Source organism: Pristis pectinata, chromosome 14, assembly GCF_009764475.1.
Source record: "Pristis pectinata isolate sPriPec2 chromosome 14, sPriPec2.1.pri, whole genome shotgun sequence".
Classification (NCBI taxonomy): domain Eukaryota; kingdom Metazoa; phylum Chordata; class Chondrichthyes; order Rhinopristiformes; family Pristidae; genus Pristis; species Pristis pectinata.
The window spans coordinates 8,574,576-8,600,430 of record NC_067418.1 but is presented as its reverse complement, the minus strand read 5'-3'; the positions used below and the strand labels follow the sequence as shown (position 1 = coordinate 8,600,430).

The window sequence follows — 25,855 nt, the reverse complement described above, 5'->3', positions numbered from 1 at the left end:
AAACGCAAACAGAATTGGGAAATTCCATTAACAATTTGATAGAAGTATATAAATGAGGGGTCTTGACAGAGTTGATAGTGGCAGATTGTTCACTTTGGTGGAAGGGTCAAGAATTAGAGGTCATGAGTGCAAACCAAAGGGGAAGAGAATTAATAGCAATAGGGAATTTTTTTTTACACTACATGGTTAGAATCTGGAATGAATTACCTGAAGATGTAGTAGAGGCAGTTCAAGTGTGGCCTCCAAGAGGGAATTGATAAATATAGTGGAGTAAATTTTTCAAGCTATGGACAAAGGGCTGGTGGACTGAATAGAGACCTACTCTGGCAGAGAGCCAGCAAGAATATTATGGACCTGAGAGCCTCCTATTGCACTGTGACCACTGTGTCTGTGAAGACAGTTAATGAAAAGCTTGAGTTTGAAATTTCAAATGAAAACTTAGTTTTTGAGAACAAGCTTTTCTAACATCATCAGTTATGACAGACTGTAGTTTACTTCCAAATTATTGTTCCTTTGAAGTTCGACAAAACTAACATTTACTTAATCCTGTCTGCCTGACCACCAACATCTCAGGAAGACAAGTTGCTAACTGCATATAGACAGGGACCCGTTGCAAGTCGGACATTTTAAACTCTACCTAACAGAATAATCTCAATTATCCTGACATGAAATGCAACATGAACAAGTTTAAAATGTACTTACAATAGTGACTATTGCTGAGAATTGGCTTAACAACTCACCTAATATCTTTGCGTTGGTAACATCCTCGAAGAAGTTTAGAAACCAAGTCCTCCAAGAAGTCCCAGTTATCAACCAGCAAAGCATCTTCCAACTCCTGGGAATTAATGAAAAAGTATCAATAATTAACATAGGTTTTATTAAGCTTCAGAGGTCAATTTTATTCAAAGTTGAAACATTTCAGTTAACAGATTAAATAGTCTAAGTGCAAATTGCAGTCTTCTACTTGCTATTTGGATGCTGTCCCATTACCACAGGCCTGGTAAGGGAAGGCAAAGGAAGAATCAAGATCAGCTAAAACCACACTCCTCCCATCTCCCCCACCTTTCCAAAAGTCAGAATTCAGCACCTCTAAATTGGATCTCAAATATTACTATCTGTCAAAAGGGAAGTTAGGCTGGATTGTCATAAAACACTGGATAGGCCACAACAGTATTACGTACTGTTACTGTGAACACTGTCTAAAGAAGAATTAAGGTACAAATGTGCGCAAAGACAGTTCACTAGAATAGTTCCATGGATGAGGGATTTTCATATATAAAAAATATATACACACACACACACATATACACACACGAGGATCACATGTTGTTCTGCTCGAGAAGGTTGAAAAGATACTTGATAGGAGGTATACAAAATAATATGGGTTTAGACGGGATAAGCTGAGAAAAACTATACCCATTGCAGGCGATGAGTAGAAGAGACAGATTTGAAGAGATTCGCAAAAGATCCAGGATGATGTGAAGGATGATACTTTAACAGGCAAGCAATTATACCCTGAAATGTACAGTTTGAAAGTGGATTCAATTGTGGTTTTCAAAAGGGAATTGGAAATATATGAAGGACAACATTTTTGAAAGACTATGGGATGAGAGCAAGAAATAGGTCTAACTGGAATGCTATACAAAGAACTAGTGCTGACTAAATGGGACAAATGGCATCCTTTGTTGTTATAAAAAAAAATCCATGATTAGGAGCTATTCATGTTCCATATCACTCCCAAAGTGATAGATAGTAGCAGAGAGATTGCAATAGTGGACTAGCAGCTACAGCTCTAGACCACTAATTGAGACACAAACTTGATTCCCGCCACAGCAGATGAGAACAATGCAAGAAAGAGTCAAAACAGGCCCAACTGGTGCGTGCCGACTGAGATGCCCACCCAAGCCAGTCCCAATCGCCAGCATTTGGCCGATAACCTCCTAAATCCTTCCTATCAGTGTACCTATCACAAGATCACAAGACAAGGGAGCAGAAGCAGGCCACTCGGCCCATCGAGTCCACCCCAAGGAAAGGGAAAATAGAAATGAGAAATGGGGAATGGGGGAAAGAAAAAGAAGAAAAAAAGAACAAAAAAAAACCTATTCTAATTCCAATTTCCGGCCTTATCCCCATATCCCCTGATATCCTGACTATTTGGATATCTATCTCCTCCTTGAACGCCCCCACTGATCTGGCCTCCACTGCTGTACGTGGCAAGGAGTTCCACAAATTCACCACCCTCTGGCTAAAGAAATTTTTCCTCATCTCTGTTTTGAAACTGTACCCTCTAATTCTAAGATTGTGCCCTCTGGTTCTGGACTCACCCACCAAGGGAAACAGCCTAGCCACATTTACTCTGTCCTTTCCTATCAATATTTTAAATGTTGCTATGAAGTCCCCTCTCATTCTTCTGTACTCCAGTGAGTACAGTCCAAGAGCCGACAAACGCTCCTCATACGCAAGCCCTTTCGTTCCTGGAATCATCCTCGTAAATCTCCTCTGAACCCTCTCCAACGTCAACACATCCTTCCTAAGATGTGGGGCCCAAAACTGTGCACAATATTCCAAATGAGGCCTCACTAGTGCCCCGTAGAGCCTCAACAACACTTCCTTACTTTTATACACTATACCTCTCGAAATGAATGCCAACATAGCATTCGCTTTCTTTACCACCGATCCGACCTGGTGGTTAACCTTTAAGGTATCCTGCACGAGTACCCCCAAGTCCCTTTGTACTTCCGTGCTTTGGATTTTCTCTCCTCCTAGATAATAATCTGCCCACTTATTTCTGCTTCCAAAGTGTACAACTGCACATTTCTCAACATTGAATCTCATCTGCCATTTCCTTGCCCATTCTCCTAAACTGTCTAGGTCCCTCTGCAACCTTCCTATCTCTTCAATACTCCCTACTCCTCCCCCTATCTTGGTGTCATCCGCAAACTTAGCCACGAAACCATTTATTCCATCATCCAAATCGTTAATGTACAAGGTAAAAAGGAGCGGTCCCAACACTGACCCCTGCGGCACACCACTAGTAACCGGTAACCAACCAGAACGAGATCCTTTTATTTCCACTCTTTGCTTCCTGTCAACCAGCCAATGCTCCACCCATTCTGTTATCCTACCCGTAATTCCATGACCTCTCATCTTATTAATCAGTCTCTTGTGAGGCACCTTATCAAAGGCCTTTTGAAAGTCTAAATACACAACATCTACCGCCTCTCCCTTATCCACCCTACCTGTGATTTCTTCAAAAAACTCCAATAGGTTGGTCAGGCAGGATCTTCCCTTCACAAAACCATGTTGGCTAGGACCTATCTTGCCCTGCGCCTCTAGGTATTCCGTAACCCCATCCTTGAGGATAGATTCCAATAACTTTCCCACCACTGACGTCAGACTAATAGGTCCGTAATTTCCTTTATGCTGCCTCCCACCTTTCTTATACAACAGAACTACATTTGCGACCCTCCAGTCCTCCGGAACCATGCCGGAATCTATCGATTTCTGGAAAATTATCACCAATGCCTCTATCATCTCTAAAGCCACTCCTTCAGAACCCAGGGATGCACCTCATCTGGTCCGGGAGACTTGTCAGTCTTTAGCCCATTTAGTTTTCCTAGCACCTTCTCCCTAGTAATCTTAACTGAACTCAGTTCCATTTTGTGAGACTCCTGACTAACCGGCACATTGCTGATGTCCTCCACGGTGAAGACAGATGCAAAATATTCATTCAATTCCTCTGCCATCTCTCTATCATCCATTATAATAGCTCCTGTACCGTTATCAATTGGTCCTATATCAACCCGTGTCTCTCTTTTACACCTTATGTATTTAAAAAAACTCTTAGTATCCTTTCGAATGTTAACCGCCAACTTCCTTTCATAATTCATCTTTTCTTTCCTAATGACCTCCTTACGTTTCTCTCTGCAGGTTTTTAAAAGCTTCCCAGTCTTCTGTTTTCCCACTAATTTTTGCTTCTTTGTACTCCGCCCCTTTTGCTTTTATTTTAGCCTTCACCTCTCTCGTTATCCACATTTGTGCCTTTTTTCCATTCAAAACCTTCTTTTTTCTTGGAATATATCTATCCTGTAATTTCCTTATTTCCTGTAGAAATTCCTTCCATTTCTCCTCTGCCGTCCCTCCAGCCAGCTTACTCTTCCAATCAATTAGGGCCAACTCCTCTCTCATACCATTGTAATTTCCTTTGTTCCACTGACATATTGATACACCAGTTATCAGCTTCTCCTTCTCAAACTTGAAACTGAACTCAATCATAGTGATCACTGGTTCCCAGTGGTTCCTTTACCTTTAGTTCCCTAATCACCTCCGGTTCATTGCACAGCACCCAATCCAAAACCGCCGATCCCCTGGTGGGCTCTTCAACAAGTTGCTCTAGAAAAACGTCCCTTAGACATTCCACAAACTCCCTCTCCTGAGTACTACCGCCATTCTGGATTTCCCAGTCCACCTTCATGTTAAAATCCCCCATAATTATCTTCATATTGTCACACTGGCATGCTTTTTCTATCTCAAACTGCAACATCGTCCACTTGCTGACTGCTATTAGGGGGCCTATATATGACTGCTACTATTGTCTTTTTACCCTTGCTATTTCTTAGCTCCACCCACAAGGATTCCACCTCCTCTGACCCAATATCCTTCCTTTCTATCGATTTTATATCACTACTAACCATCATGGCCACACCTCCCCCTCTGCCTACCCGCCTATCCTTCCTATACACTGTGTACCCCTGGACATTCAGTTCCCAATCACATCCATCATGAAGCCATGACTCGGTGATTGCCACAATGTCATATTTATTAACCTGTAGTTGTGCCACTAGGTCATCTACTTTATTCCTAATGCTACGTGCATTTAAATATAGTACGTTTAGTCCGGTATCTGCTATTAATTTTGTTGTACTTCTATTGTTCAGCAGATTATTCTGGCTTTCCACCTGTCTATCCTTCTTACCATCTTCACTACATACTACCTTAGACATGTTCCTATATACCTCATCCCCTATCCTAACATTCTGTATCCTAACATCCTGACTTGTTGTACTTCTATTATTCAGCAAATTATCCTGACTTCTCACCTGCCTGTCCTTCTTGCCATCCTCATTGGACTTGTTTCTATAAACTTCCTCCCTTATCTTAGCATCTTGTAACCTAACATCCTGGTTTCCATCCCCCTGCCAGATCAGTTTAAACCCTCCCCTACAACTAAATTAAACATTCCCGCCAAGATACTGGAACCTTTGGAGTTTAGGTGCAACCCATCCTTAGCGAATAGGTCATGCCTCCCCCAAAAAAGGTCCCAATTATCCAAAAATCTGAAGCCCTGCCCCCTGCACCAGTCACTCAGCCACGCATTCATCTGTCAGAGCTTTCTATTCTTCCTATCATTGACACGTGGCACAGGTAGTAATCCTGAGATTACTATCCAACAGTTTTTTTTAAAAAAAGTTATTGTACCTGCCTCAACCACTTCCTCTAGCACCTCATTCCACATACACATCACGTTTTGTGTAAAGAAGTTACCCCTCAAGTTTCTATTAAATCTTTCCCCACTCACCTTAAACCTATGCCTTCTAGCTCTGGATTCCCCAACCCTGGGATAAAGAGTGTATGCATTCACCCCATCTATGCCCCCCATGATTATATACACCTCTAAGGTCAGCTCTGTCTCTTGTGCTCAAAAGAATACAGTCCTCATCTGTGCAACCTCCCTATAGCTCAGTCCCTCAAGTCCTGGCAACATCCTTGTAAATCTTTTCTGCACTCTTTTCAGTTTAATAGCATCTTTCCTATAGCAGGGCAACCAAAACTGAACACAATACTCCAAGTGCAGCCTCACCAGCGTCCTGTGCAACCACATCATGACCTCTCAACTTTTACACTCCATACCCTGAAATGATGAAGACCAGCATACCAAAAGCCTTCATCACCCTGTCTACCTGTGACTCCACTTTGAGGGAAACATGTACTCCAAGGTCCCCATTTACAACACTCCCCAGGGCCCTACCCATTCACTGTGAAAGTCCTACTTTGATTTGACTTTCCAAAATGCAACACCTCACTTATCTAAATTAAAGTCCATTTGCCATTCCTCAGCTGATCAAGATCCCCTGTAATTTTTGATAACCTTCTTCACTGCCCACTACAGCACCTACTTTAGTGCCATCTGCAAACTTACTAACCAGGCCTTGTACATTCATATCCAAATCACTGATACAGATGAAAGTCATCACAAGCAAAGGGCACAGCAACAAACCACAAAATTATTAATTTGCTGTGAAAACCCCTCTGGTCCACTAACATCCTTTGGAGAAGGAAATCTGCCATTTTTCTCCATATTGCTCAATATCCAACTCCACATCCAACAATGAAGTTGACTCTCAACTATTTTTGTATTTAGGGATAATCTTCGCACTATAAATGTCAGCACTGATCAAATTATAGAACAACAAGCAGCTCTTACTCACAAATAACCTGCTCACTGATGTCTAGATTTGGATACTGCCTGAACCTCCTCAGCTCCAAAACTCAATGGAGCCAAGATCCAAATATGTACAAGAGGGAAAACACACATGACTATCCTCTGCATCAAGGCAGTGTGGTGTAAAGAAGCCATAGTAAAACTGGTCAATGGAAATCAAGGGGAAAACTCTCCAGTGGCTGGTGGCATATTTGACATAATGATAGACCACTGTGGATATTTGATTCCAACAATCTCACTCCCAGGAAAATGTTGTAGGAGTACCTCATTGCCATATCTGAGATCCAACCATCTTTATCTGCTTCATAAGGAAATTTGGCCCTCAAACCACCTTCGCTATTTAGTATCATGGCTGATCTACCTCAACACATTTTTCTTATTGCCTTATCGCCACATCCCTCGATTCCTCTTATGTACAGAAATCTGTACCAGTTTTGAATGAACTCAATGACTAAATCACCACAGAAGAAATTTCTAAGCATTTCAATCCTAAATGACCTACTACTTACCTCAAGACTTTAACCCTTAGTTCTGGACTTCCCAGAGGAAATACCATTTCTGCATCTAACATTAAGCCCTCTCAGAATTCAGTACATTTCAATGAGGTCTCCTCTCATTCTTCTAGACTGTTCTTTAGAAGAGGCCCAACCTCTAATTTCTCCTCATGAGAGCTGTAAATGAGAGGTCAGAGAAATTCGGATTTCTTTCGAGTGTTGGAGACTGAGGGGCAACCTGATAGAAGCATACAAGGTTATAGAACATAGAACACTTCAGCACAGTACAGGCCCTTCAGCCCACAATATTGTGCTGATATTTTATCCTGCTTTAAGATCTACCTAAGCCTTCCCTCCCACATAGCCCCCTATTTTTCTATCATTCATGCGTCTATCTAAGAGTCTCTTAAGTGTCCCTAATGTATCTGAAAGACAAAGTATTATGAAATGTATTATGAAAGACAAAGACAGGGTAGACAGCCAGTCTCTCTCAGGGTGGAAATATCAAATACCAGAGGGCAGAGATTGAAGGTCGATAGGGGGAATTGCGAGAAGGGGAAATTTACGAGGCAAGTTTTTCTTTTAAGAAAACGGAGTGGTGGGGGCTTGGAACACACTGCCAGGGTAAGTGTTGGAAGCAGATATGACAGCAACATTTAAAAGGCATTTAGACAGACACATGAACAGACAGGGAAGACAAGAATATGATCCACGAATAGGCAGATGGGATTAGTTTAATTTGGCATCATGGTCAGTGCAAATATGGTGGGCCGAAGGGTCTGCTCCTATGCTATACTTTATATTTCTAAAAGAAACACAAGTGTATAACATAGGAATAGGCTGTATATCTGTTTATACGAGCCAAATTTCTCCAGGTGAATCTTTACTGCACTTCCTCCAAGGCAAGAATGCCCTAAGGAAACAAAAATTGTACACAATACTCGAGTTGTGTTTCAACAAAGCCCTACATAATTGCAGTAACTGGGAAGTGAGTTAGAATGTGTAATTTGCAGCCACTGGAAATGACTGAGGCAAAATAATTTTGATATTTTCCATAAGGAAAGCAGACATGAGAGAAAGGAAATAGGAAGGGTATGCTATAGGAGATGAGGTGGTGGAATGGGAAGCAACATGTGGTACAAAGCACGAGGACAGTAAATGTTTTGAGCAGTTATTGTAAGATAATAAATTAAATGATTAATATCAGAAATCAGACTAGAGAATTTGGCTTTTACTAAGTGATGTAAATATAATAAATATATTTTCTGCTCATCATGACAACCTAGGCTACGAGAAAACTATACTCAGATATGAGAGCATTGGTCATTTAGCTACCACTGTGTAGGCTGTGATGAATGAGCAACTGAAAGTTCCATGTAAATGATCAGATCCATCTCTATTTTCACGGTTTCCAACGTTGGTGTCATCCATAAATTTGGCTATTTTAAGTCAATTTCAGAATCCACGTCATTGATGTAAATGAGAAACTGGTGGGCAAAAATGCACATAATTCTACACACAATCTTGAACACATACTCAAACCACTAACAGCATTGACATCACTTGCAAGAACCAGTCAGATCTGTAACTTAACAGCATTATGAAAAGTCAACATTTTTGAGCAATAATATGCTCAATTAAATACAAATCAACTCCTACGATACAGCTGTCGAAGATTTTGCTACCTCAGCTGCCTTAATCATATTATTACAGTAGAGAAATAGAGAACATCAACACTACATAAATTAATTTTTCTACAAGGCATGTAATCCAATTCCAATGATCTGCTGGATTCTCTTGTCCCATGAACATGTTATTGATACTACGGCATTCGGACCAATGATGTTATACCTGTAGAAATTGATACAGCTCATCCAATTACTTCAGTGCTATAGGAATATGGAAGAAATTCAAACTATAAGCTTCACAACTACATTTTGAAGTACGTTTGTATTTAGCAACAGAAAGGGCGTCAGGCCATCAATTCAGCTTGTTTCTTTCAAAAGCAAAAAATGTGCTTAACAGACCAAAGAAACAAATCATATTCTCATTTACAACATAGCACCATGCATGAAATATTTATATTAACACCAAGAGCATCAGTGTTGCCACTAGAACAAGCGACTCCTGCAACTTTAAAATTGTTTGTATGAAAATCCACTAAATTTAGGAGGTGGGGAAAGGATAGTGTTTCTCACCGAGACCTTGGACAACAATAGAGTTGCCTGCAAGAGGCTTAAACAATACAAGGCATAATCTACTAGAAAATAAAATGAAAAAATAAAAATTGCTTTCGTCAACTTGATAAATATACTGCTGTCTCTTACTCTGCATTTACTTGTCAAGTCTGTGGTGTATCCCTCTATGAATAATACTGAAAGACTTAGTTTCCGGGCTAAAGTTCTTTCCTTTCCTCTGATGCCCCAAATAGAATCCCAGTTTGATTTTGTTTATATATTTAAAATTTGCATTTGTCAGTAAACTTATTTCAGTGGCTACCCAATGCGTTCAGCTTTTAAGTTTTGAGTAAATATTTTAAGGGACAAGTTTTATTTACGATCACTATTTAAAAAACTAAAGAAGGTCACAGCCACCTTCTATACCAAATGGGATGTGAAAGGTACCAACTGACTGATGCAAGTCACACCATCTGTTAGAATCCATGTTGCCAGGTAACTGAAAAAAAATCTTGCCAAGGCATAATGGTCAAATGTTCCAAGTTGGCACAAACAGCCCCTTTGACACCACAAAATCTACATCTGAACTAAATTTAACCATTTCTCATAATAGTAACAGTGGGGGGGGGAGCTCCGTCACTGAATAGTCATTTGATAAGATCAAGCTACAGTCACTCCTAACTCAAAGCAACTAAACCGAAAAGGAATTCTTGGATTGCGATTTTCTTCAAGTTAAAGTTGTTGCTGAGATTTCAAATAACAAAAACACATCACTATACCATTGTTTAATTCACTGATATTTTTAGTCAATGCACATTCCACATGAACCAGATGCACTAAGTAACTAGAATTATGAAATATTCCATCTACTAAAGATATCAGTTTGATCTGGAAACTCCATTCTTAGGAGTACTGAGTCTTTGAATTAATTTTTTTTAAAAAAATTATGAGAATGATGGAATTAACTGGTGAGTCAAGAGTGCAATAATGTGCAACTTCTTATACTTATGCAGAAGTCTCTCCAGAAATCCCAAAACTGACAATAGAAGGACCCTTCAGCTGACCACGCGGATACCTTTTGAGAAAGTTACCCTGCAAGATCTTACTTTCATGCATTAGGTCTATAATCCTGCAGGACTCAGCTCTTCCAATACATATCAAAGTACTTTTTTTAAAAATGTGATGAAGGCTTCTGTGTCAATTATCTTTTTCTGACAGCAAGTTCCAGACTCCTACCATCCTCCAGGCAGAAACATTTTCCTTCATCTCCCATCCCATCATTTTACCAATTATTTTCAATCTACACCCCAGCTTTTTGACACCTCTGTCCTTCCTACTTACTCCATCTACGGTACTAATAATTTTATACAACTCCGACTGTCCTTGATTAATCTTGCTTTTCAAAATAGTTTATACTGTTCCTCAATCAATTCCAATAATTTACTGAAGTACGACTAACTGGCCTGACTACTTGATTTATCCCCTCCTCCCTCTAAACCATGGCACAACAGCAGCCCTCCAATCTTCTAGTGGAAAGGGAAGATTGAGTCAGAGTGTCCACAATCCATCTCCCCAGCTCTTAGCCACGGTTCATCTAGAACTGATGTATCCACCTTCAAAGATCCTACAGCCATTAACATTTTTCTCTAAGTCGTCCTCATCCCGACTCCAGTATCAGCAATATTTCCCCCTTTTGTTAAGAGGGCTGCAGAACATTCATCATGAAAACTTATCCACAACCTCACCATTGTTTTTGGCCCCTAATATACTTACTCATTACTTTGTTATTCTCTTAAGCATCTTGGATTTTTTTTTGATACTTGCCAATATTTTTTCCAAACCCACATTGATTTCCTTAGCCTGACAACTGCTCTTCTCAGATTTGTTATATATAACTCTCCATCTCACACAAGCTTTATGCCTCAACTTATCACCTCTGCACCTTATCATTCAGGCAGCTCTGGATTTGACAATCCCACCTTTGTATGACAGGTTTTCCCAAGCTCCTCAAATCCCCTTCATTGCCTTCCATGTTCTGTAACTGATTTATCTTCAAGCAGCAGCTATTCCCAGTGTATTTTTGCTAAATCATTTGAGTTTTGTACATTGGTCCTTATCCCAACTTTGAACCTTTATTCTTATTTTATCTTTTCCCTAACTAGTCTAAACCCAACTGAATTATGATCACTACACATCTCTCCTTCCACCTCAGCTTTATTTCCCCAAACTATATCCAGAATGTTCCCTTTATTGGCTTTGCTATGGCAGCACAACATTGTGGGGCGAAGGGCCTGTTCTGTGCTGTACTGTTCCATGTATAATGGCTAAACAGGTTCCCTTGAAAGCAATATAGAAATTCTGGCCCTCTGTACTGTATCCCTGTTACTATTTGGTCAATTGAAATCCACCAATGCTCCTGCACTTGTCAGAAATTTACACTCATCTCAATTGATTGTCCAGTAATTGATTAGGGTATAAATCATAAAATCAGAATTACTTTTCTTCATAAACTGGCAAGGCATAGATGCAATTTAATCTGGAACTATTAATAACAGATCTGTAATGAAGCCACCTTAACCTTAGTGTTTTGCAGCTGAAAATAACTCCTATGAAGAAAAATCAATAGCTGCACAATTTATCTGACTCGACTAGTAATCCAATGTCCAAGACTAGTGATCTGGAGACATTTCAAATACCACCATAAAGATGGGGAATCCAAATTCAGTTTATTAAATACATCTGGAGTAAAACAAGCTGGAGTCAATAATGAAATTTGCATTATTGCAAAAGTGCACCTGATTTACAAATATCTTTTTGAAGGAAATCTGCTGTATTCACCCCAGTCAGACCTACTTGACATCAGATCTATGGCACTGAGCTACTCGCGTCACTATCTCAGACCAATATCATGGCTAAATACAACAGCTTACCATCACCTTCTCAAAGTGAGGATAAACAATAAAATGCTGGCCTTACAACTACACTTGTATCCCATGAATGAGTAAAGTAACTGGTGATTTATCTATAATTAATGAAAATTTGTCTTGGCCATTTCACTGAAAAAGCATAGCAACAACAGTATCATCTCATACCATTTGTGGCTTTTGGTCAATAAAAGTCCCATGGAGAATACTGCTGTCATCAAACTCTTACTCATGAACTTGCATCATACAAGTGTGTACACATCAGCACTTCCCCTATAACACATGACAAAAATGGCATTGTAATGAGTCAATTCAAATTAAATCCTGCTGATATCTCTCCACACTCAAAACTAAAATGTTAAACTTACAAATCTAACTAAACACAGGTGTGGGCACATCAGAGACAACTATTTAGATATGCAGACCCCAAATAGATTGGAAATTTATAGTGGATGCTATCTAAAAAAATTGAATGTTTACATTTAATTGATTCCAGGGCTAGTCTTTTATGGTGAGATAAGTTTTGACTCTAGAGTCTACTCAATCAGCTGACACTATCTTATTGAGTAAGCCAGGTAACAGTTCAAGGTTATTAATGCCAAATGCCATTCAACTATTAAAGTCCCATAAACTACTATCTCCAATGCCCATTTTAAACTCTTAGAACCTTAGAGCAGAAGGAAATCATCCTCATGGTGCTGGTTCTTTGCAAGTTATCCAGTTACCCCATGGCACCTCAATGTTTTCTTCTTGAAATAGATAGTTTCCCTTTGAAAACCATCATTGAAACCAGTTCTGATGAAACATTGTCAACTTAAAACAATAACTTGGTTTCCCCCTCCATATCTGCTGCCGGAACAGACAAGAAGATTGCCATACATAGTTAATGGTCTATGAAGTTCTGAGAATACTAAGAAAATTTGATAATTACTTAATTGAAGGAATGAAGCTCCAGTATTGATTAATCACATAATTACTTAATTGAAAGAATGAAGCTCCAGTATTGATTAATCACAGCATTCTGAATTAGGAATGGCTTTGAGAAGCTATCGGTGGCAATTAAGATTCTGAAATAAACAAATGCAGGCTGAAGCCAGACTGGGATGAGATAAGGGATGATTACCCGATGTACTGTTCTCTTTGCTTCAGTAAGCGGAAGCCATAAATTGAGAATTTAGCTTGCTTTACCAAGACTCAACATTGAGAGGCAAATATATTAGAGGCAAGATAGTGGCCACCTGGTTGTGGTGAGGTAAGAGACATGGGTCCACCTCCAAAGGTGTCTTGGGGCCTTAATAGTCAGCTCTTCTGCCTGCTGTTATGGGAGTAGAAGAGAGAGACCTAGGTTAAGAGCAAAATACCCAAGTGATGACACTTGGTCACAAGACCCAGGTGGGGAATAAGGTCACTGTATCAACTGTCAAGAGCAATCAATTTCACACTCCCCTGTACTGATAACTACAATACTTTACAATTGTGGAAAATGCAGGTGATTCCATGGGTCAGATTTCGACTGAAATATCCATGTGGTATCACCTCATTGGAGAGAAGGAACAGGAGGGAGATGGATCCTGGAAACAGGATTTAACTGCTTACTGAACCCAAGAGCAGCACAAGAACCTTGGACAAACACTCAGAAGAGGAAGCCCCCCCCCACCCCCCCAAAAGTCTGGGATTCAGAAAAAACAGAGTACAACAAGTCTGAGGCTAATCACCTTGTCTTGACGAGTAACTTGCTACACATTTGAGTAATTGTACTTTATCTTAGCATTTAAGGGTTTGAACAAGTATACCTTTCACCAGTCATCAGTCAACACATCACCACCAACCCCCACAGCAATTTCCTCTTGAGACAAGGTTGTGCAAGATTCTGCATTAGACACACTTTCAATTCTCTCTTAACATTCAGCAGTTCTATTAAATCTCAAGACTTTATCTGCTCAAATGTGAACAAATCTAGTTTCTTTAGTTCTCCACATAACTCATTTATCGATCTGGTCAAATATTCTTCACACCATCTCCAAGGACAAACCATTAAAAGAATAGATCATTGGTTCTTGCGACTGCAGCATTCAAGATTTAAATAATTCCACTATCATTTGTGATTTTTCCTCCCCCAATGACCATTGCTCTCCACTAAGCAACATACATCTGAAGAAAAACTATAGACCTTCCATCCAATGAACACTATGAAGATTTTACTTAATTCAGCTAAAATCTCAATGGTTGTAATTACCTAAATGCTACAAATATAAAAATTCACATTCAAGTTGTTTGTAGAAAATTTGAAAGTGTAAACTCTATGCTGACAAGATTTCAACAAAGCAGCAGCATTTTAACTTGCTTTATAAGTTTTTCTATTCAAAATAGAAGTGGAGAATACCAAGCCACTCCCAAGAATTTTTTTGGGGGGAGGGTGGAAGTGTAAAAAAAACCAATAATATCAGCTTCATCTTTGTTTTGCAAGTCAGGTGCAAAACAAATATGCCTGCTTATCTCAACGGCATTTGGATAGCATGTTATTGTTACAAAGGGAATGGAAATAACCACATGCTTTAAGGTATTCTCTATTTGGAACATGGTGCTAATAGTATTAAATTTGTAATCCATGGGTTGAGTATTCAAATTCCAAACGCAACAGATTTTATTGAATGCATGTTTAACTTGCAGGTATCTAGACACAAAGGAATAAGGATCAGATAATGTCTGATTTTACAGCGCCTTTGACAAAGTATTCAAGAATTCAAATTACAAGTTATCCAGCACTGGAAGTTAACTGAAAAAATCCATAAATATCAAAATTATTTCATATTGCTGCAAAACTCTGATAATCCACCTTGTTTGCTCAGAAATCCCGATGGCCTGGTATTTCGCTCAGTCCGTTTCCACGCTCCCTTGAAACTCACCGGAATATTATACTACTGTACTATGTTTACATCTACAGAAATAAATTTAACAGAATATTGGCACATTAATTAGAATAACATCCAATTATCTGAAGCATCTGTCGATCCAGAACCAAAATCCTGAGCATACCAGATTAACAGAATTTTACTGTGCTGAGTAAAACTACTGGTAATTAGGAGTTTGATTTAGTCTTAATCCTATTGTAGTACCAGATCTTGAAATGGGTTAGGTGCAGGTGACCACATGACCGAGATTTCCCATGCAGAACCACTTATTATGCTTATAGCTACCACAGACCAAGTATCCTTTGCAATGGTAACATTGCTAATGGGCAATCAATAGAATGCAGAACTTTCTACAGGGGATCTGAAGAAGCTTTCCAGAGTTGCTGACTTGAAACTGCAAATGATGCAGAGTATTTAATTCAGTATAGAATCATAGATAGAAAAGATTAGAGGGATAAAAAGGAAAGTATTATTTTTAAATCCTGTTTGGTAAAGCCCTCAGTACCTTTACCAAATATTAACTTGGCCCAAGTTCACTTAAGTTTCTGAGACAAGACAAAGTCAGCCATTTCAAAATGAGTAGCAATGGGCCCACTTACCATGTTGATAAAAATTTCTTTACTCTTAAACTAACAAGCTTTCATGGGTATCTAGCAGGTAAGAACAGCAATCTGTAGTCCTCTGTATTGGGCTGTTAAGTCTTTTGGTGAAGCACCAATGTAAGAAACCCTGCAGGAAGCTGGGCAAATTTGACAATTTTCTGAATTGTGTTTAACCAATCCCAGTACAACGAAATTTGGTGTTCAATGTATTCCTTGAAAGTGATGAGCAATGACAACTGCGCCACAACATACACCTGTGCTATTAAGGGCAGGATTAACATTAAGTATTTGCATAGCATGCAGGACTCCACCATATAAACTGTGAGGTGGTAATAAAGGTGGTCAGGAGCCTGGATTTCTCTGCCAAAAGGGGTGGTAGAGGCCGAAACGAGGATATGTATTTAACAAACTGTGACCTGCAATATGGACCAATTATTGGAAGGAGGGATTAGGCATGGATAGCACCATCTCAACAATATGAAAGAACAAAATGGTCTCCTGTGTCACATTTTCTATGATGCAATTAATATATATATTTATTACTTAAAATTTGATAATGTTGGAATGTCTCCAAAAATCTAAATAGGATTAGGCATCTGATGCAATCCCTTAATTCAAGATATAACCCACTCAACTGGTCAGGGAATTACAGACCAGTGAGCCTTACGTCTGTGGTGGGTAAGCTGCTAGAAAGGATTCTAAGAGATAGGATGTATGATCATTTAGAGAATCATGGACTGATTAGGGACAGCCAGCATGGATTTGTGAAGGGAAGATCTTGCCTCACAAGCCTGATAGGGTTGTATGAGGAGGTGACCAGGAAGATTGATGAGGGTAGTGCAGTAGATGTGGTCTACATGGATCTTAGTAAGGCGTCTGACAAGGTTCCGCATGGTAGGCTTCTTCAGAAGGTCAGAGGCCAAGGGATCCAGGGAAGCTCGGCCGTGTGGATTCAGAATTGGCTTGCCTGTAGAAAGCAGAGGGTTGTGGTGGAGGGAGTGCATTCAGATTGGAGGGCTGTGACTAGTAGTGTCCCCCAAGGATCGGTTCTGGGACCTCTACTTTTTGTGATATTTATTAATGACTTAGATGAGGAGGTGGAAGGGTGGGTTAACAAGTTTGCAGATGACACAAAGATCGGTGGTGTTGTGTATAGTGTGGAGGGCTGTCAAAGCTTACAGAAGGATATTGATAGGATGCAGAGCTGGGCTGACAAGTGGCAGATGGAGTTCAATCCAGAGAAGTGTGAAGTGGTACACTTTGGAAGGAAAAACTCCAAGGCGGAATACAAGGTAAATGGCAGGATTCTGGGCAGTGTAGAGGAGCAGAGGAATCTGGGGGTTCATATCCACAGATACTGAAAGTTGCCACACAGGTGGATAGGGTAGTTAAGAAAGCTTATGGGGTGTTAGCTTTCATAAGTCATGGGATCGAGTTTAAGAGCCACGAAGTAATGATGCAGCTTTACAAAACTCTGGTTAGACCACACTCAGTGTCCAGTTCTGGTCGCCTCATTATAGGAAGGATGTGGAGGCGTTGGAGAGGGTGCAGAGGAGATTTATCAGGATGCTGCCTGGATTAGAGTATGGATTATGAGGAGAGACTAAAGGAGCTAGGGCTTTACTCATTGGAGAGGAGGATGAGGGGAGACATGATAGAGGTATACAAAATATTAAGAGGATTAGATAGAGTGGACAGCCAGCACCTCTTTCCCAGGGCACCAACGCTCAATACAAGAGGGCATGGCTTTAACGTAATGGGTGGAAAGTTCAAGGGAGACATCAGAGGGAGGTTTTTCACTCAGAGAGTGGTTGGTGCATGGAATGCGCTGCCTGGGGTGGTGGTGGAGGCTGACACGTTGGTCAAGTTCAAGAGATTGTTAGATAAGCATATGGAGGAATTTAAGATAGAGGGATATGTGGGAGGAAGGGGTTAGTCAGTCTTAGAAGTGGTTTGAAGGTCAGCACAACACGGTGAGCCGAAGGGCCTGTATTGTTCTATGGTTCAAACTTCTCTCTTCCAGAGTACTGTGTGCAGTTCTGGTCACTGCATTACAGGAAGGATGTGGGGGCTTTGGAGAGGGTGTAGAAGAGGTTCATCAGGATGCTGCCTGGATAAGGGAGTATTAGCTATAAGGAGACATGAGGAAAAACAGGTTGTCTTCTCTGGAACTTTGGAGGATGAGGGATGCCCTGATAGAAATATCCAAAATTATGAGAGGCATTGATAGGGTAGATAATCAGAGTCTTTACTCCCCAGAGTGGAAATATCAGATACTAGAGGGTATAGTTTTAAAAAAGAGAGGGGAGGAAAGTTTAAAAGATTTAAGAGAGTAGCTTTTTGTTTTATAAAAGCAGAGTGGTAGGTACCTGTAATATGGTGCTAGGTGAGGTGGTGGTAGCAGATATGACAACGATGTTTAAGAGGCCTTTAGACAGGCACATGGACATGCAGTGGGGATGGATACAGATCATGTGCAGGCAGATGTGCAGTTTAAATTGCTACTGTGGTCAGCATAAACATTGTGGGCCAAATGGCCTGTTCCTGTGCAGCACTGATCTATGTAGCACAACTCCCAAACTAACTACATGCTATTTTAATTTGTCACGCATGTTGCAGATATCACCATCTTCAGATATTACTCAGATGCATTTGACTGCATTTTAGTTACTATGCCAGAGTAGTTGAGTTAAATGGTACTACTGGGGAGCAGGGGATTGACAGACAGGGGAGAACTTAAGTGTTCACATAAGAGATACTGCAAAACTCCAGTTGGAATCTGAATGTAATATTAGTTTGCATATGCAGTTACATATTCTCCCTCAAACTGAATATTAATTACATACAAATTAGGAGTAGGCCACTCAGACCTTCAAGCCTGCCCTGCAATGATAAATGGCTGATCAGTTCATTATCCACATTCACATCTCCTGGAATACTCTTTCATAAGTATCCGCCTTAAAAATGTTCTCTTCTCCATAGCCTTGCTAAGTATGGTCGTGGTGGTTTTTTCTGGGAGGGTGGGGGAGGGGGGAAATGTTTGTTTATAGGTGAGATGTACAACTTATTGGATGGCTCTACAAAAGCCCAGCACATACTTAATGGACAAATAACTTCCTCCCATCATACAACGATTCCACAGTTCTAATACATTGCAGCATTCAAAGCCTCATTTCAGAATTTCTTTTTAAAAACAGAGGAAGCAAACATGTTGAATTGTTAACAGCACCATAAATCCAAACACATCAAAAATTAGTTTCAATACTAGGAATATGCTCAGTGATGACAAATCTCTTCTTCCTATCCCCATTGAGAGGCTATAAACAATTGTAAAAGAACATGTGAAATTTGAAGTATTAGACTGATATGGACATGTCCTTTTTGATCAATAGTCCATTCATTATTAAAAACTTAAAAGATGCATTTCATATTTTGATTCTTATGCATTAAGGAACTTGGAAAATTCTCCAATTTCAGCTACTTCTTTGCATCAAGTTATACTGCTTCGCATCAAGTTATACTGCTTCAATATGAGTGCATGAAAGGGTAGAGTTTATTACAAGAGCCACATAACCTCATTAACCACTCATTAGCTGACACAACTTGGGGTAGCAATGTCAGCCAGTTACACAGAGCTTTGTTTACTTTGGTAGTCACGACAACTGACAAACCAATGCACAACCAGTTGAAAAGTTGCCACACAAATGTGGCCAAGGTTCAGCTGAGGCTAACCAGCAATTTTAGGGACAAGAAGATTAACCTGGTTGGTTAAGGTGAACATTTACCAACATCACCCACAGAATCAAAGCCAATTTGTTGTTTGAAGTATGACCATTTGCTCCATGTGGAAAGTGAGGAAAAAGCCCCAGCTGCTAACCAACCAGACCAATTGTTCACATCTGGAATTGTTCTGCAAGATTTTGTAGTGATGGCATAGTATTCATCCACACAGTCTCACCCGAAGCCATGGGATGGGTCTGCAACCTTGATGTAGAATTTAACCCACTGCTCAAATAGCTACATCTTCAGTGAAGCATGAACTTTTGCAGACATCCTCGCAAGAGGAGTTTAAATGTAGACACAACAGAAATATACACAGAACCCAGTGAGGCCAGCAAGCTCATAGTCTCATCTTTAGCCCAAAGAAATCAAGAAGCTCCTCCAATAGTAAACTTGTGCCAGGAACAAATAAAGAGCCCCATGCTTGAAAAAAAATCAGTGGGTATGAAGCTGGTCACATGCAAAAATTGAAGAAGAGATTTTAAGCATAGGGTATCAAACTTCATAACCCTACAAGAGCCAAGCGTCACTTCAGCAGAATAAAGGCACAATGTTACATTCTCCTTTAACAATCAACCCATTGAATGTGCAACACTTTTCAAAAAATACAGATGCAGGCATGGTTTATGAAATAAATGCTGTGGTATAATAATTGAAGACAGAACTGCCACCCAATGGAAAACAGATCAGGAGAAATCTGTATCAAGACAGTCTTGCCTTCAAATCATTTAAGAATCTTTGATATTTAATTTTAAAACAGCTGAAGTGCTGATGCAGGAATTGGCAATGGCTCACAGCAGAGGCAGTTATTGCAGATAATTTATTTATTAATTTCCTGATCTTGCGGACTTGTGTTTTGCCTTGAATGCCCTCCTCTAAAAACTTATATATTCATACTTTCAAAGATCATATGCTGATTAAAGTCAAGGCATACAACTTCACAAGATTCCTTCAGAATCCACATGGGATACCACTTCTGAGTTGCCAGCGATTGACATAACTTCTGAACACCTCCAGATTGTATTAAAGTAATTATTGGGCAAGCAATTCTCACCTTCTTCCTATATAATAAATGGAGGGAATTGCCACTTTTGAAAATGGATACATTGCCCATTTCTGTCCCAATAGGATCACTTCAGTATTCAACAACGTTCCTGCCTCTAACATTATTGCACCAAATTTGCTCCCCTAATCTGGTTAATTGTGCCAAATGTAATGAAACAATCCACTTCAATTTTAAGACAATGTTGCTGGAAGTTTCCAATTATTAAACAATTATTTATGAAGTAGTAATTGTTTATTTTTGGTTTCAGTTTCAATTTTACCTCAGGAGTTCACAGCACCACTTCTGCAGCTAGTCTCGGGCTAAAAGGATTTCTAACTATCACCACTCTAGATGCACTGATGTCCATCCATGGATCCAAACCATCCTCTAAAAGTTCCTGTGCAACTTGAAGTTTTTCCTCAGTGAATTCATCAATTTTTCCTAGATGCTGGGATTGTAGAAATTGTTCTTCCCTTACGTTGCTTGCGATTAATTCAAAAATCTAGACATACTCAATGTATTTTGGGTTATGTATCAATTCTGAATTATCTGCATCATTCATTACAAATAGTTGCCATTGAAGTTTAAAAGCGAGCCTATGAACAATAAATTTGCTGAGTCACACCTTTAAAGCTAGTGTCTTTGCAATTCGTTACTGGAGTCTAAATCCTGGACTGTGTCAAACCAGATGTGTTTCACTGTAGTGACCAGGCACTGACTATCAGCAATAATCTGGAGAATGGTGCGCTTCCTGTGAACAAAAGGTCCACTATAAAGTAGTCGCTCTTGCTGGCCAGGATAGCTGCTCCACAGCATTACAGCAAAGACTAGGGTTAAATTACAAGAAAAATAGCACTGAGTATTACAGAGACACGAGAGACTGCAGATGCTGGAATCTGGGGCAACACAAAATGCTGGAGGAACTCAGCAAATCAGGCAGCATCTATGGAGGGAAATAAACAAATCGACGTTTCGGGTCGAGACCCTTCATCAGGACTTTGAGTATTACATTGCTTTTCATAGTCCATCACACATTGCATGGAGATGGGCCAATGACTTCAGGAACGTTCGTAACAGCAACACCACCTCCAATTACAGTACCCGAGCTAGTATGCAAAGTTTCTGAGTGACACAGTAATTGCCACTGAACAAAAGAACATTGCAGTCTAGTTGGTAATAGATAACCGGGTAGACTGGAAAAAAACTTGCATTATTTTGCTTAAGAGATACATAGCCTCCATGTGAATTTGCTAAAAGTGTTTCAGCATAATGAGTATTATACTGTGTTCACACTGACAGATTATTTCATTTAAACAGATTAAGCACCAAGGACTGTGTATACAAATCACAAGAGCAGAAACAGATTAGATGTTAAGCGTTTCCACCCCAAGAGGATAATAGAAACATGCTGTACACTGTCATCATGAGACAGACTCAGCGGAACACAAAAATGTAGTTCAATTTTCAGTTATATGAATTATGGTCAACGTTTCGATCACCAACACAAGTTGGAAAGGAATCTTCTCGACACCTCACACACTCAGTTAGCTTTTCTAATACAAGTCTTGGAGAACCATTTGGTCTTTTCCTCCAATTTTACTTTCAAATGCTCATACTTTGTACTAAACTCCTCAGAGAAAACCATGGAAATATGCATCTATTTCCCCATCCCAGAATTTCCTGCTAATGACAATCATGGTTTCAAAATCAGCAAGCCCAAACTCACTCACAGATCAACACTGGGGATTTGTAAAAGGCAAACCCCGGGGCTGGGCCTTGTGCAGCAAATGCCCTCAGATCAGGAGGCCAGAAGAACTCCCCCCAGAGAAATATTTGACATTCATAAAAAAAAGTAAACTAACAATACCCCTTTCCCCATTATAATTCCTCCTCATTCAAATAAATCAAAGCCCATTTAACCAGGGCTATTCTGGAAGGATTCTCAGCACAAGTGCAGCAGAGTTTTATTTCAACACTCAAGTCCAGAGTATTCACAAGAAACCAAAGAACTGAAAATGTCAACAATTCACTACAAATCCTGCCAGCATGTACCTTAAGCCGAAACCAGAGAACAGCACCAGCCACCTCACCAGAAAAGAGTTCTTTTAAAATCAACACATCTTTCAAAATCCAACATGCAACATTTCAAATGCACTTAAATGTTAATTCTGCATCTCTACACAGCTGCAGCATGACCAAGTACTTCAAGCATTTTCCCTTCTTATTTCAAATTCCAACCATCAGCAGTATTTTACTTGTCTCAAAACAATAATCTCTACTGAATGGCAACACACTCATTTACTATCATTAATTCATATAGGATGACAGTAGCAAATTTCATTTGTTTGGTGTTACATTTTAATCCCATTCCAGAGATTAAGGTGCACAGTGGCCATATTGTGCCATTATGATCAAAGGAGCCAATGTAAATGCATTATTGTGCAAATTAGCGGCTGGTTAAAACTTGCTCTTTTAATTAAAAATTCAAAAGGGAAACAGTTCTTAAAGAATTTCATGATGAAGATTTCTCTTAAAATTCACAGAAAAATACAAGTAAAGAAATGAGTCAGCAAGTGAATCAGCAATGAAAGTCATGGTTAAGAAGTTTGCTGTACTTCAGGCAGGGAAGTGGAAGTATGGTGGAAGAAGTAAGCCTTGTGACTCAGTGGTATATAGTACTTGCCACCAAGTCAGAAAGTTGTGGGTACAAGATATTACATCACAAAATCATGGTGGTGGTGAGGGAGTACCATCAAAGCACCAGTTTACAATGCAACCACTCCCTTCTGTCCCCCATTTTTTCCTTATCCCACCAGCCATCACCCCATCTCTTTCCACTCTCCCGCCCTCTCGATCTGCCCATCACCCACGCATTCCTCCCTTTATTCCATGGTCCACTGTTCTCACCTATCAGATTCCATCTTCTTCATCAGCCTTTTGTTACTTCCACCTATCACCTCTCAGCTTCTCACTTCATTCCCAATCTCCCCCCTCCCTATCACCCACCCCACCTGCCAGCTCTTGCTCCACCCCTTCCACCACTTTTTTTTTATATATACTGGCCATCTCCCCGCTTCCTTTCCAGTCCTGATGAAGAGTCACAACCCAAAACGTCAACTGTCCCTTTCCCTCCACAGATGCTGCCTGACTCATTGAGTTCCTCCAGGTCCTTTGTGTGTTGCTCCAAATTTCCAGCATCTGCAGTCTCTCTCGTCTCAATCTTACAATGTTCCACTGGGCAATATTGAGGCTGCTTCCTCAATATTTATTCCTTAACAAAGATTTAAATTTACAGCGTCATAATCCTGTTTGCGCAGACTTACTTCTAAATTCCTTGGACAATGACAATGCTTCAAAAAATATTCCATTAGTTGTAACAGCCTTTTACACCCATGACTGCAAAATGCCCTTTACACATGCAAGTCTTGTCTTAAACATAACTAGTCAAATTCACCAGATGACTAGGAATGTGGTTGGTGACACTGTCAAAGACAGCAGAAGGAAATAATTTAGTGTTGGAACAAAAGTCACTCAGTGTATACTGTAACATTGATTTCACATTAAATGTGAAATGCTATAAAATCCAACTGAACATATTAAACCATCAAGAAATCCAAAGCACTTCATGCTTTTCACAGCACCCTCAGATGTATTCTCTTAAGTATTTCCAGTTTTTGATTTAACAATTCCCCTTAAATTTCAGAAATTCATTAAGTGCTAGATCAATTCTCACAAAACAATAATTTGCAAACACAATTGTCTGTAAGCAACACCTTGCTTAAAAGGAAACATTACTGCATCATTGGCTTAGATTCAAGGCAAGTTTTCACCCTTTCCAGAGCTCGCCTACATGATGAAGACATTACAAAATGAATAACATAATATAATGCTGTACATTAAAGAGACATGAGTCACTAAGCCTTAACAGCCAGACAAAAAAGTAACAAAGGAACCGTCACAATAATACTATACTTGGCACAATTTAACAAGTGTTTCCTTTTCTTTAAAAAAAGTAGGAAACTTAAAACGTTCCTAACCCTATCCTAATTGCAGCTCATTTAACTCTGACAATCAAACAAAATCCAAACACGATTTGGCCCACCTACATTATTCCAAAAGAAAAAAGATTTGGGTTTCACAATAACCAACTCAACCACGCTAATACAAGCCGAGTAAATCCCCCACTGGAGAGTTGGGTAACAATTCAGTACAAGGAACAATCACACCCAAGTCCAAGGGTGTGGGGGGGAAACAACAACAGATCCATGGGCAAGGAGGCAACAAACACCCCCCACAAGACCAAATCCAAGGGGAAAGCAGGCAATTAAACACCCTTACACACAATAAATGAACCCGTGGGGGGGGGGGGGGGGAACAAACACCCTCCAGAGACCAAATCCAGGGGGAAAGTAAGCAATAAACGCCCTTATACACAATAAACGAACCCGTGGAGGTGGGGGGGGGGGGGGGAACCGATCCAAGGGCAAGGGGGCAACAAACACCCTTACACACAATACATAACCCCTGGGGGGGGGGGGGGGACGAGGCGATGGAGGAATAATGAAAGGCAGCAACTGCAGAGGTTAGATCAGTGAAGCCCCCAAAAGCGTGACAGGGGGTTAAACACAAGGGACGGATTCACGGTCCTCCCACCCGACGCGTGGGGCGACCGGTGGGGCAGAAAAATCACAGGGCCCGGGGCCTCGGTTAGAGTGGATCCCCACCCCCCAGGGAGAAGGCCCGGCCCGGCGCGACAGTCCCCTTCCACCCCGCACGGCTAGGCCTCGGATCCGGGGGGGGGGGGGGGGGGGGGTGGCGTCGACTCGTAGCCTCACCTCGATCTCGAAGTCGGGCAGCGCGAAGGCGGCCCGGAACAAGGAGCAGAAGTGCGCGATGGCCGGCACCTCCCACCAGGAGCGCAGCCTGTCGGCCGACACTCGGCCTCTCACACCGCCCGGCTGCGCCATGGTGCCGCCGCTCCCATCCGGTCCCCCCCCCCCTCACCACCCACCGACCGACGGGCCACCAGCAGCAACCTCTCCGGGAGGCCCGCCCGGCTCCGCCCGTCCGCCCGCCTCGTGTGGTCGCCCGGCGCCCGGCGCCTCCCACGTGACCGGCCTCAGGCCCCGCCCCCGCCGACCCTACCACCCGCCCCCTACCCCCGCCCAGCAGAGAGTGGGGGGGGGACCATACCCCAACACCCACCCCAAACACAACACCCGCCCAACATCCACCCCCACCCCGCCGTGCATTGGCATCTTTATAACTATACACCCTGTCATCCTTCACTCACTGCCCCATTAATGTTTATTAAATACAATTGCGCTGCTCCTCTATCTTCCTCTCCCCCCTTGGAGGTGAAGGAATGGTGGTGTCCGATGCTAGCCGGAAGTCGGCCCGTTGCGATTGGAACGTTGCG

The 25,855-nt window shown here is 40.9% G+C and overlaps 1 protein-coding gene across 2 annotated transcripts in view; it reads right to left on the bottom strand.

Annotated features, from left to right (window-relative positions):
• Positions 1-25,524, bottom strand: part of LOC127577907 (chromatin remodeling regulator CECR2-like) — a 75,065-nt gene extending 49,541 nt beyond the window's left edge. For both annotated transcript variants that reach the window (XM_052029556.1, XM_052029557.1), the window contains exons 1-2: positions 25,272-25,524; positions 741-835 (exon numbers count right to left, since the gene is read on the bottom strand). In XM_052029556.1, coding sequence (XP_051885516.1) covers positions 741-835; positions 25,272-25,403 — 227 coding nt within the window. In that variant the 5' untranslated portion in view covers positions 25,404-25,524. The remainder of the gene's footprint in view (positions 1-740; positions 836-25,271) is intronic.
• Positions 25,525-25,855: the final 331 nt, after the last annotated feature.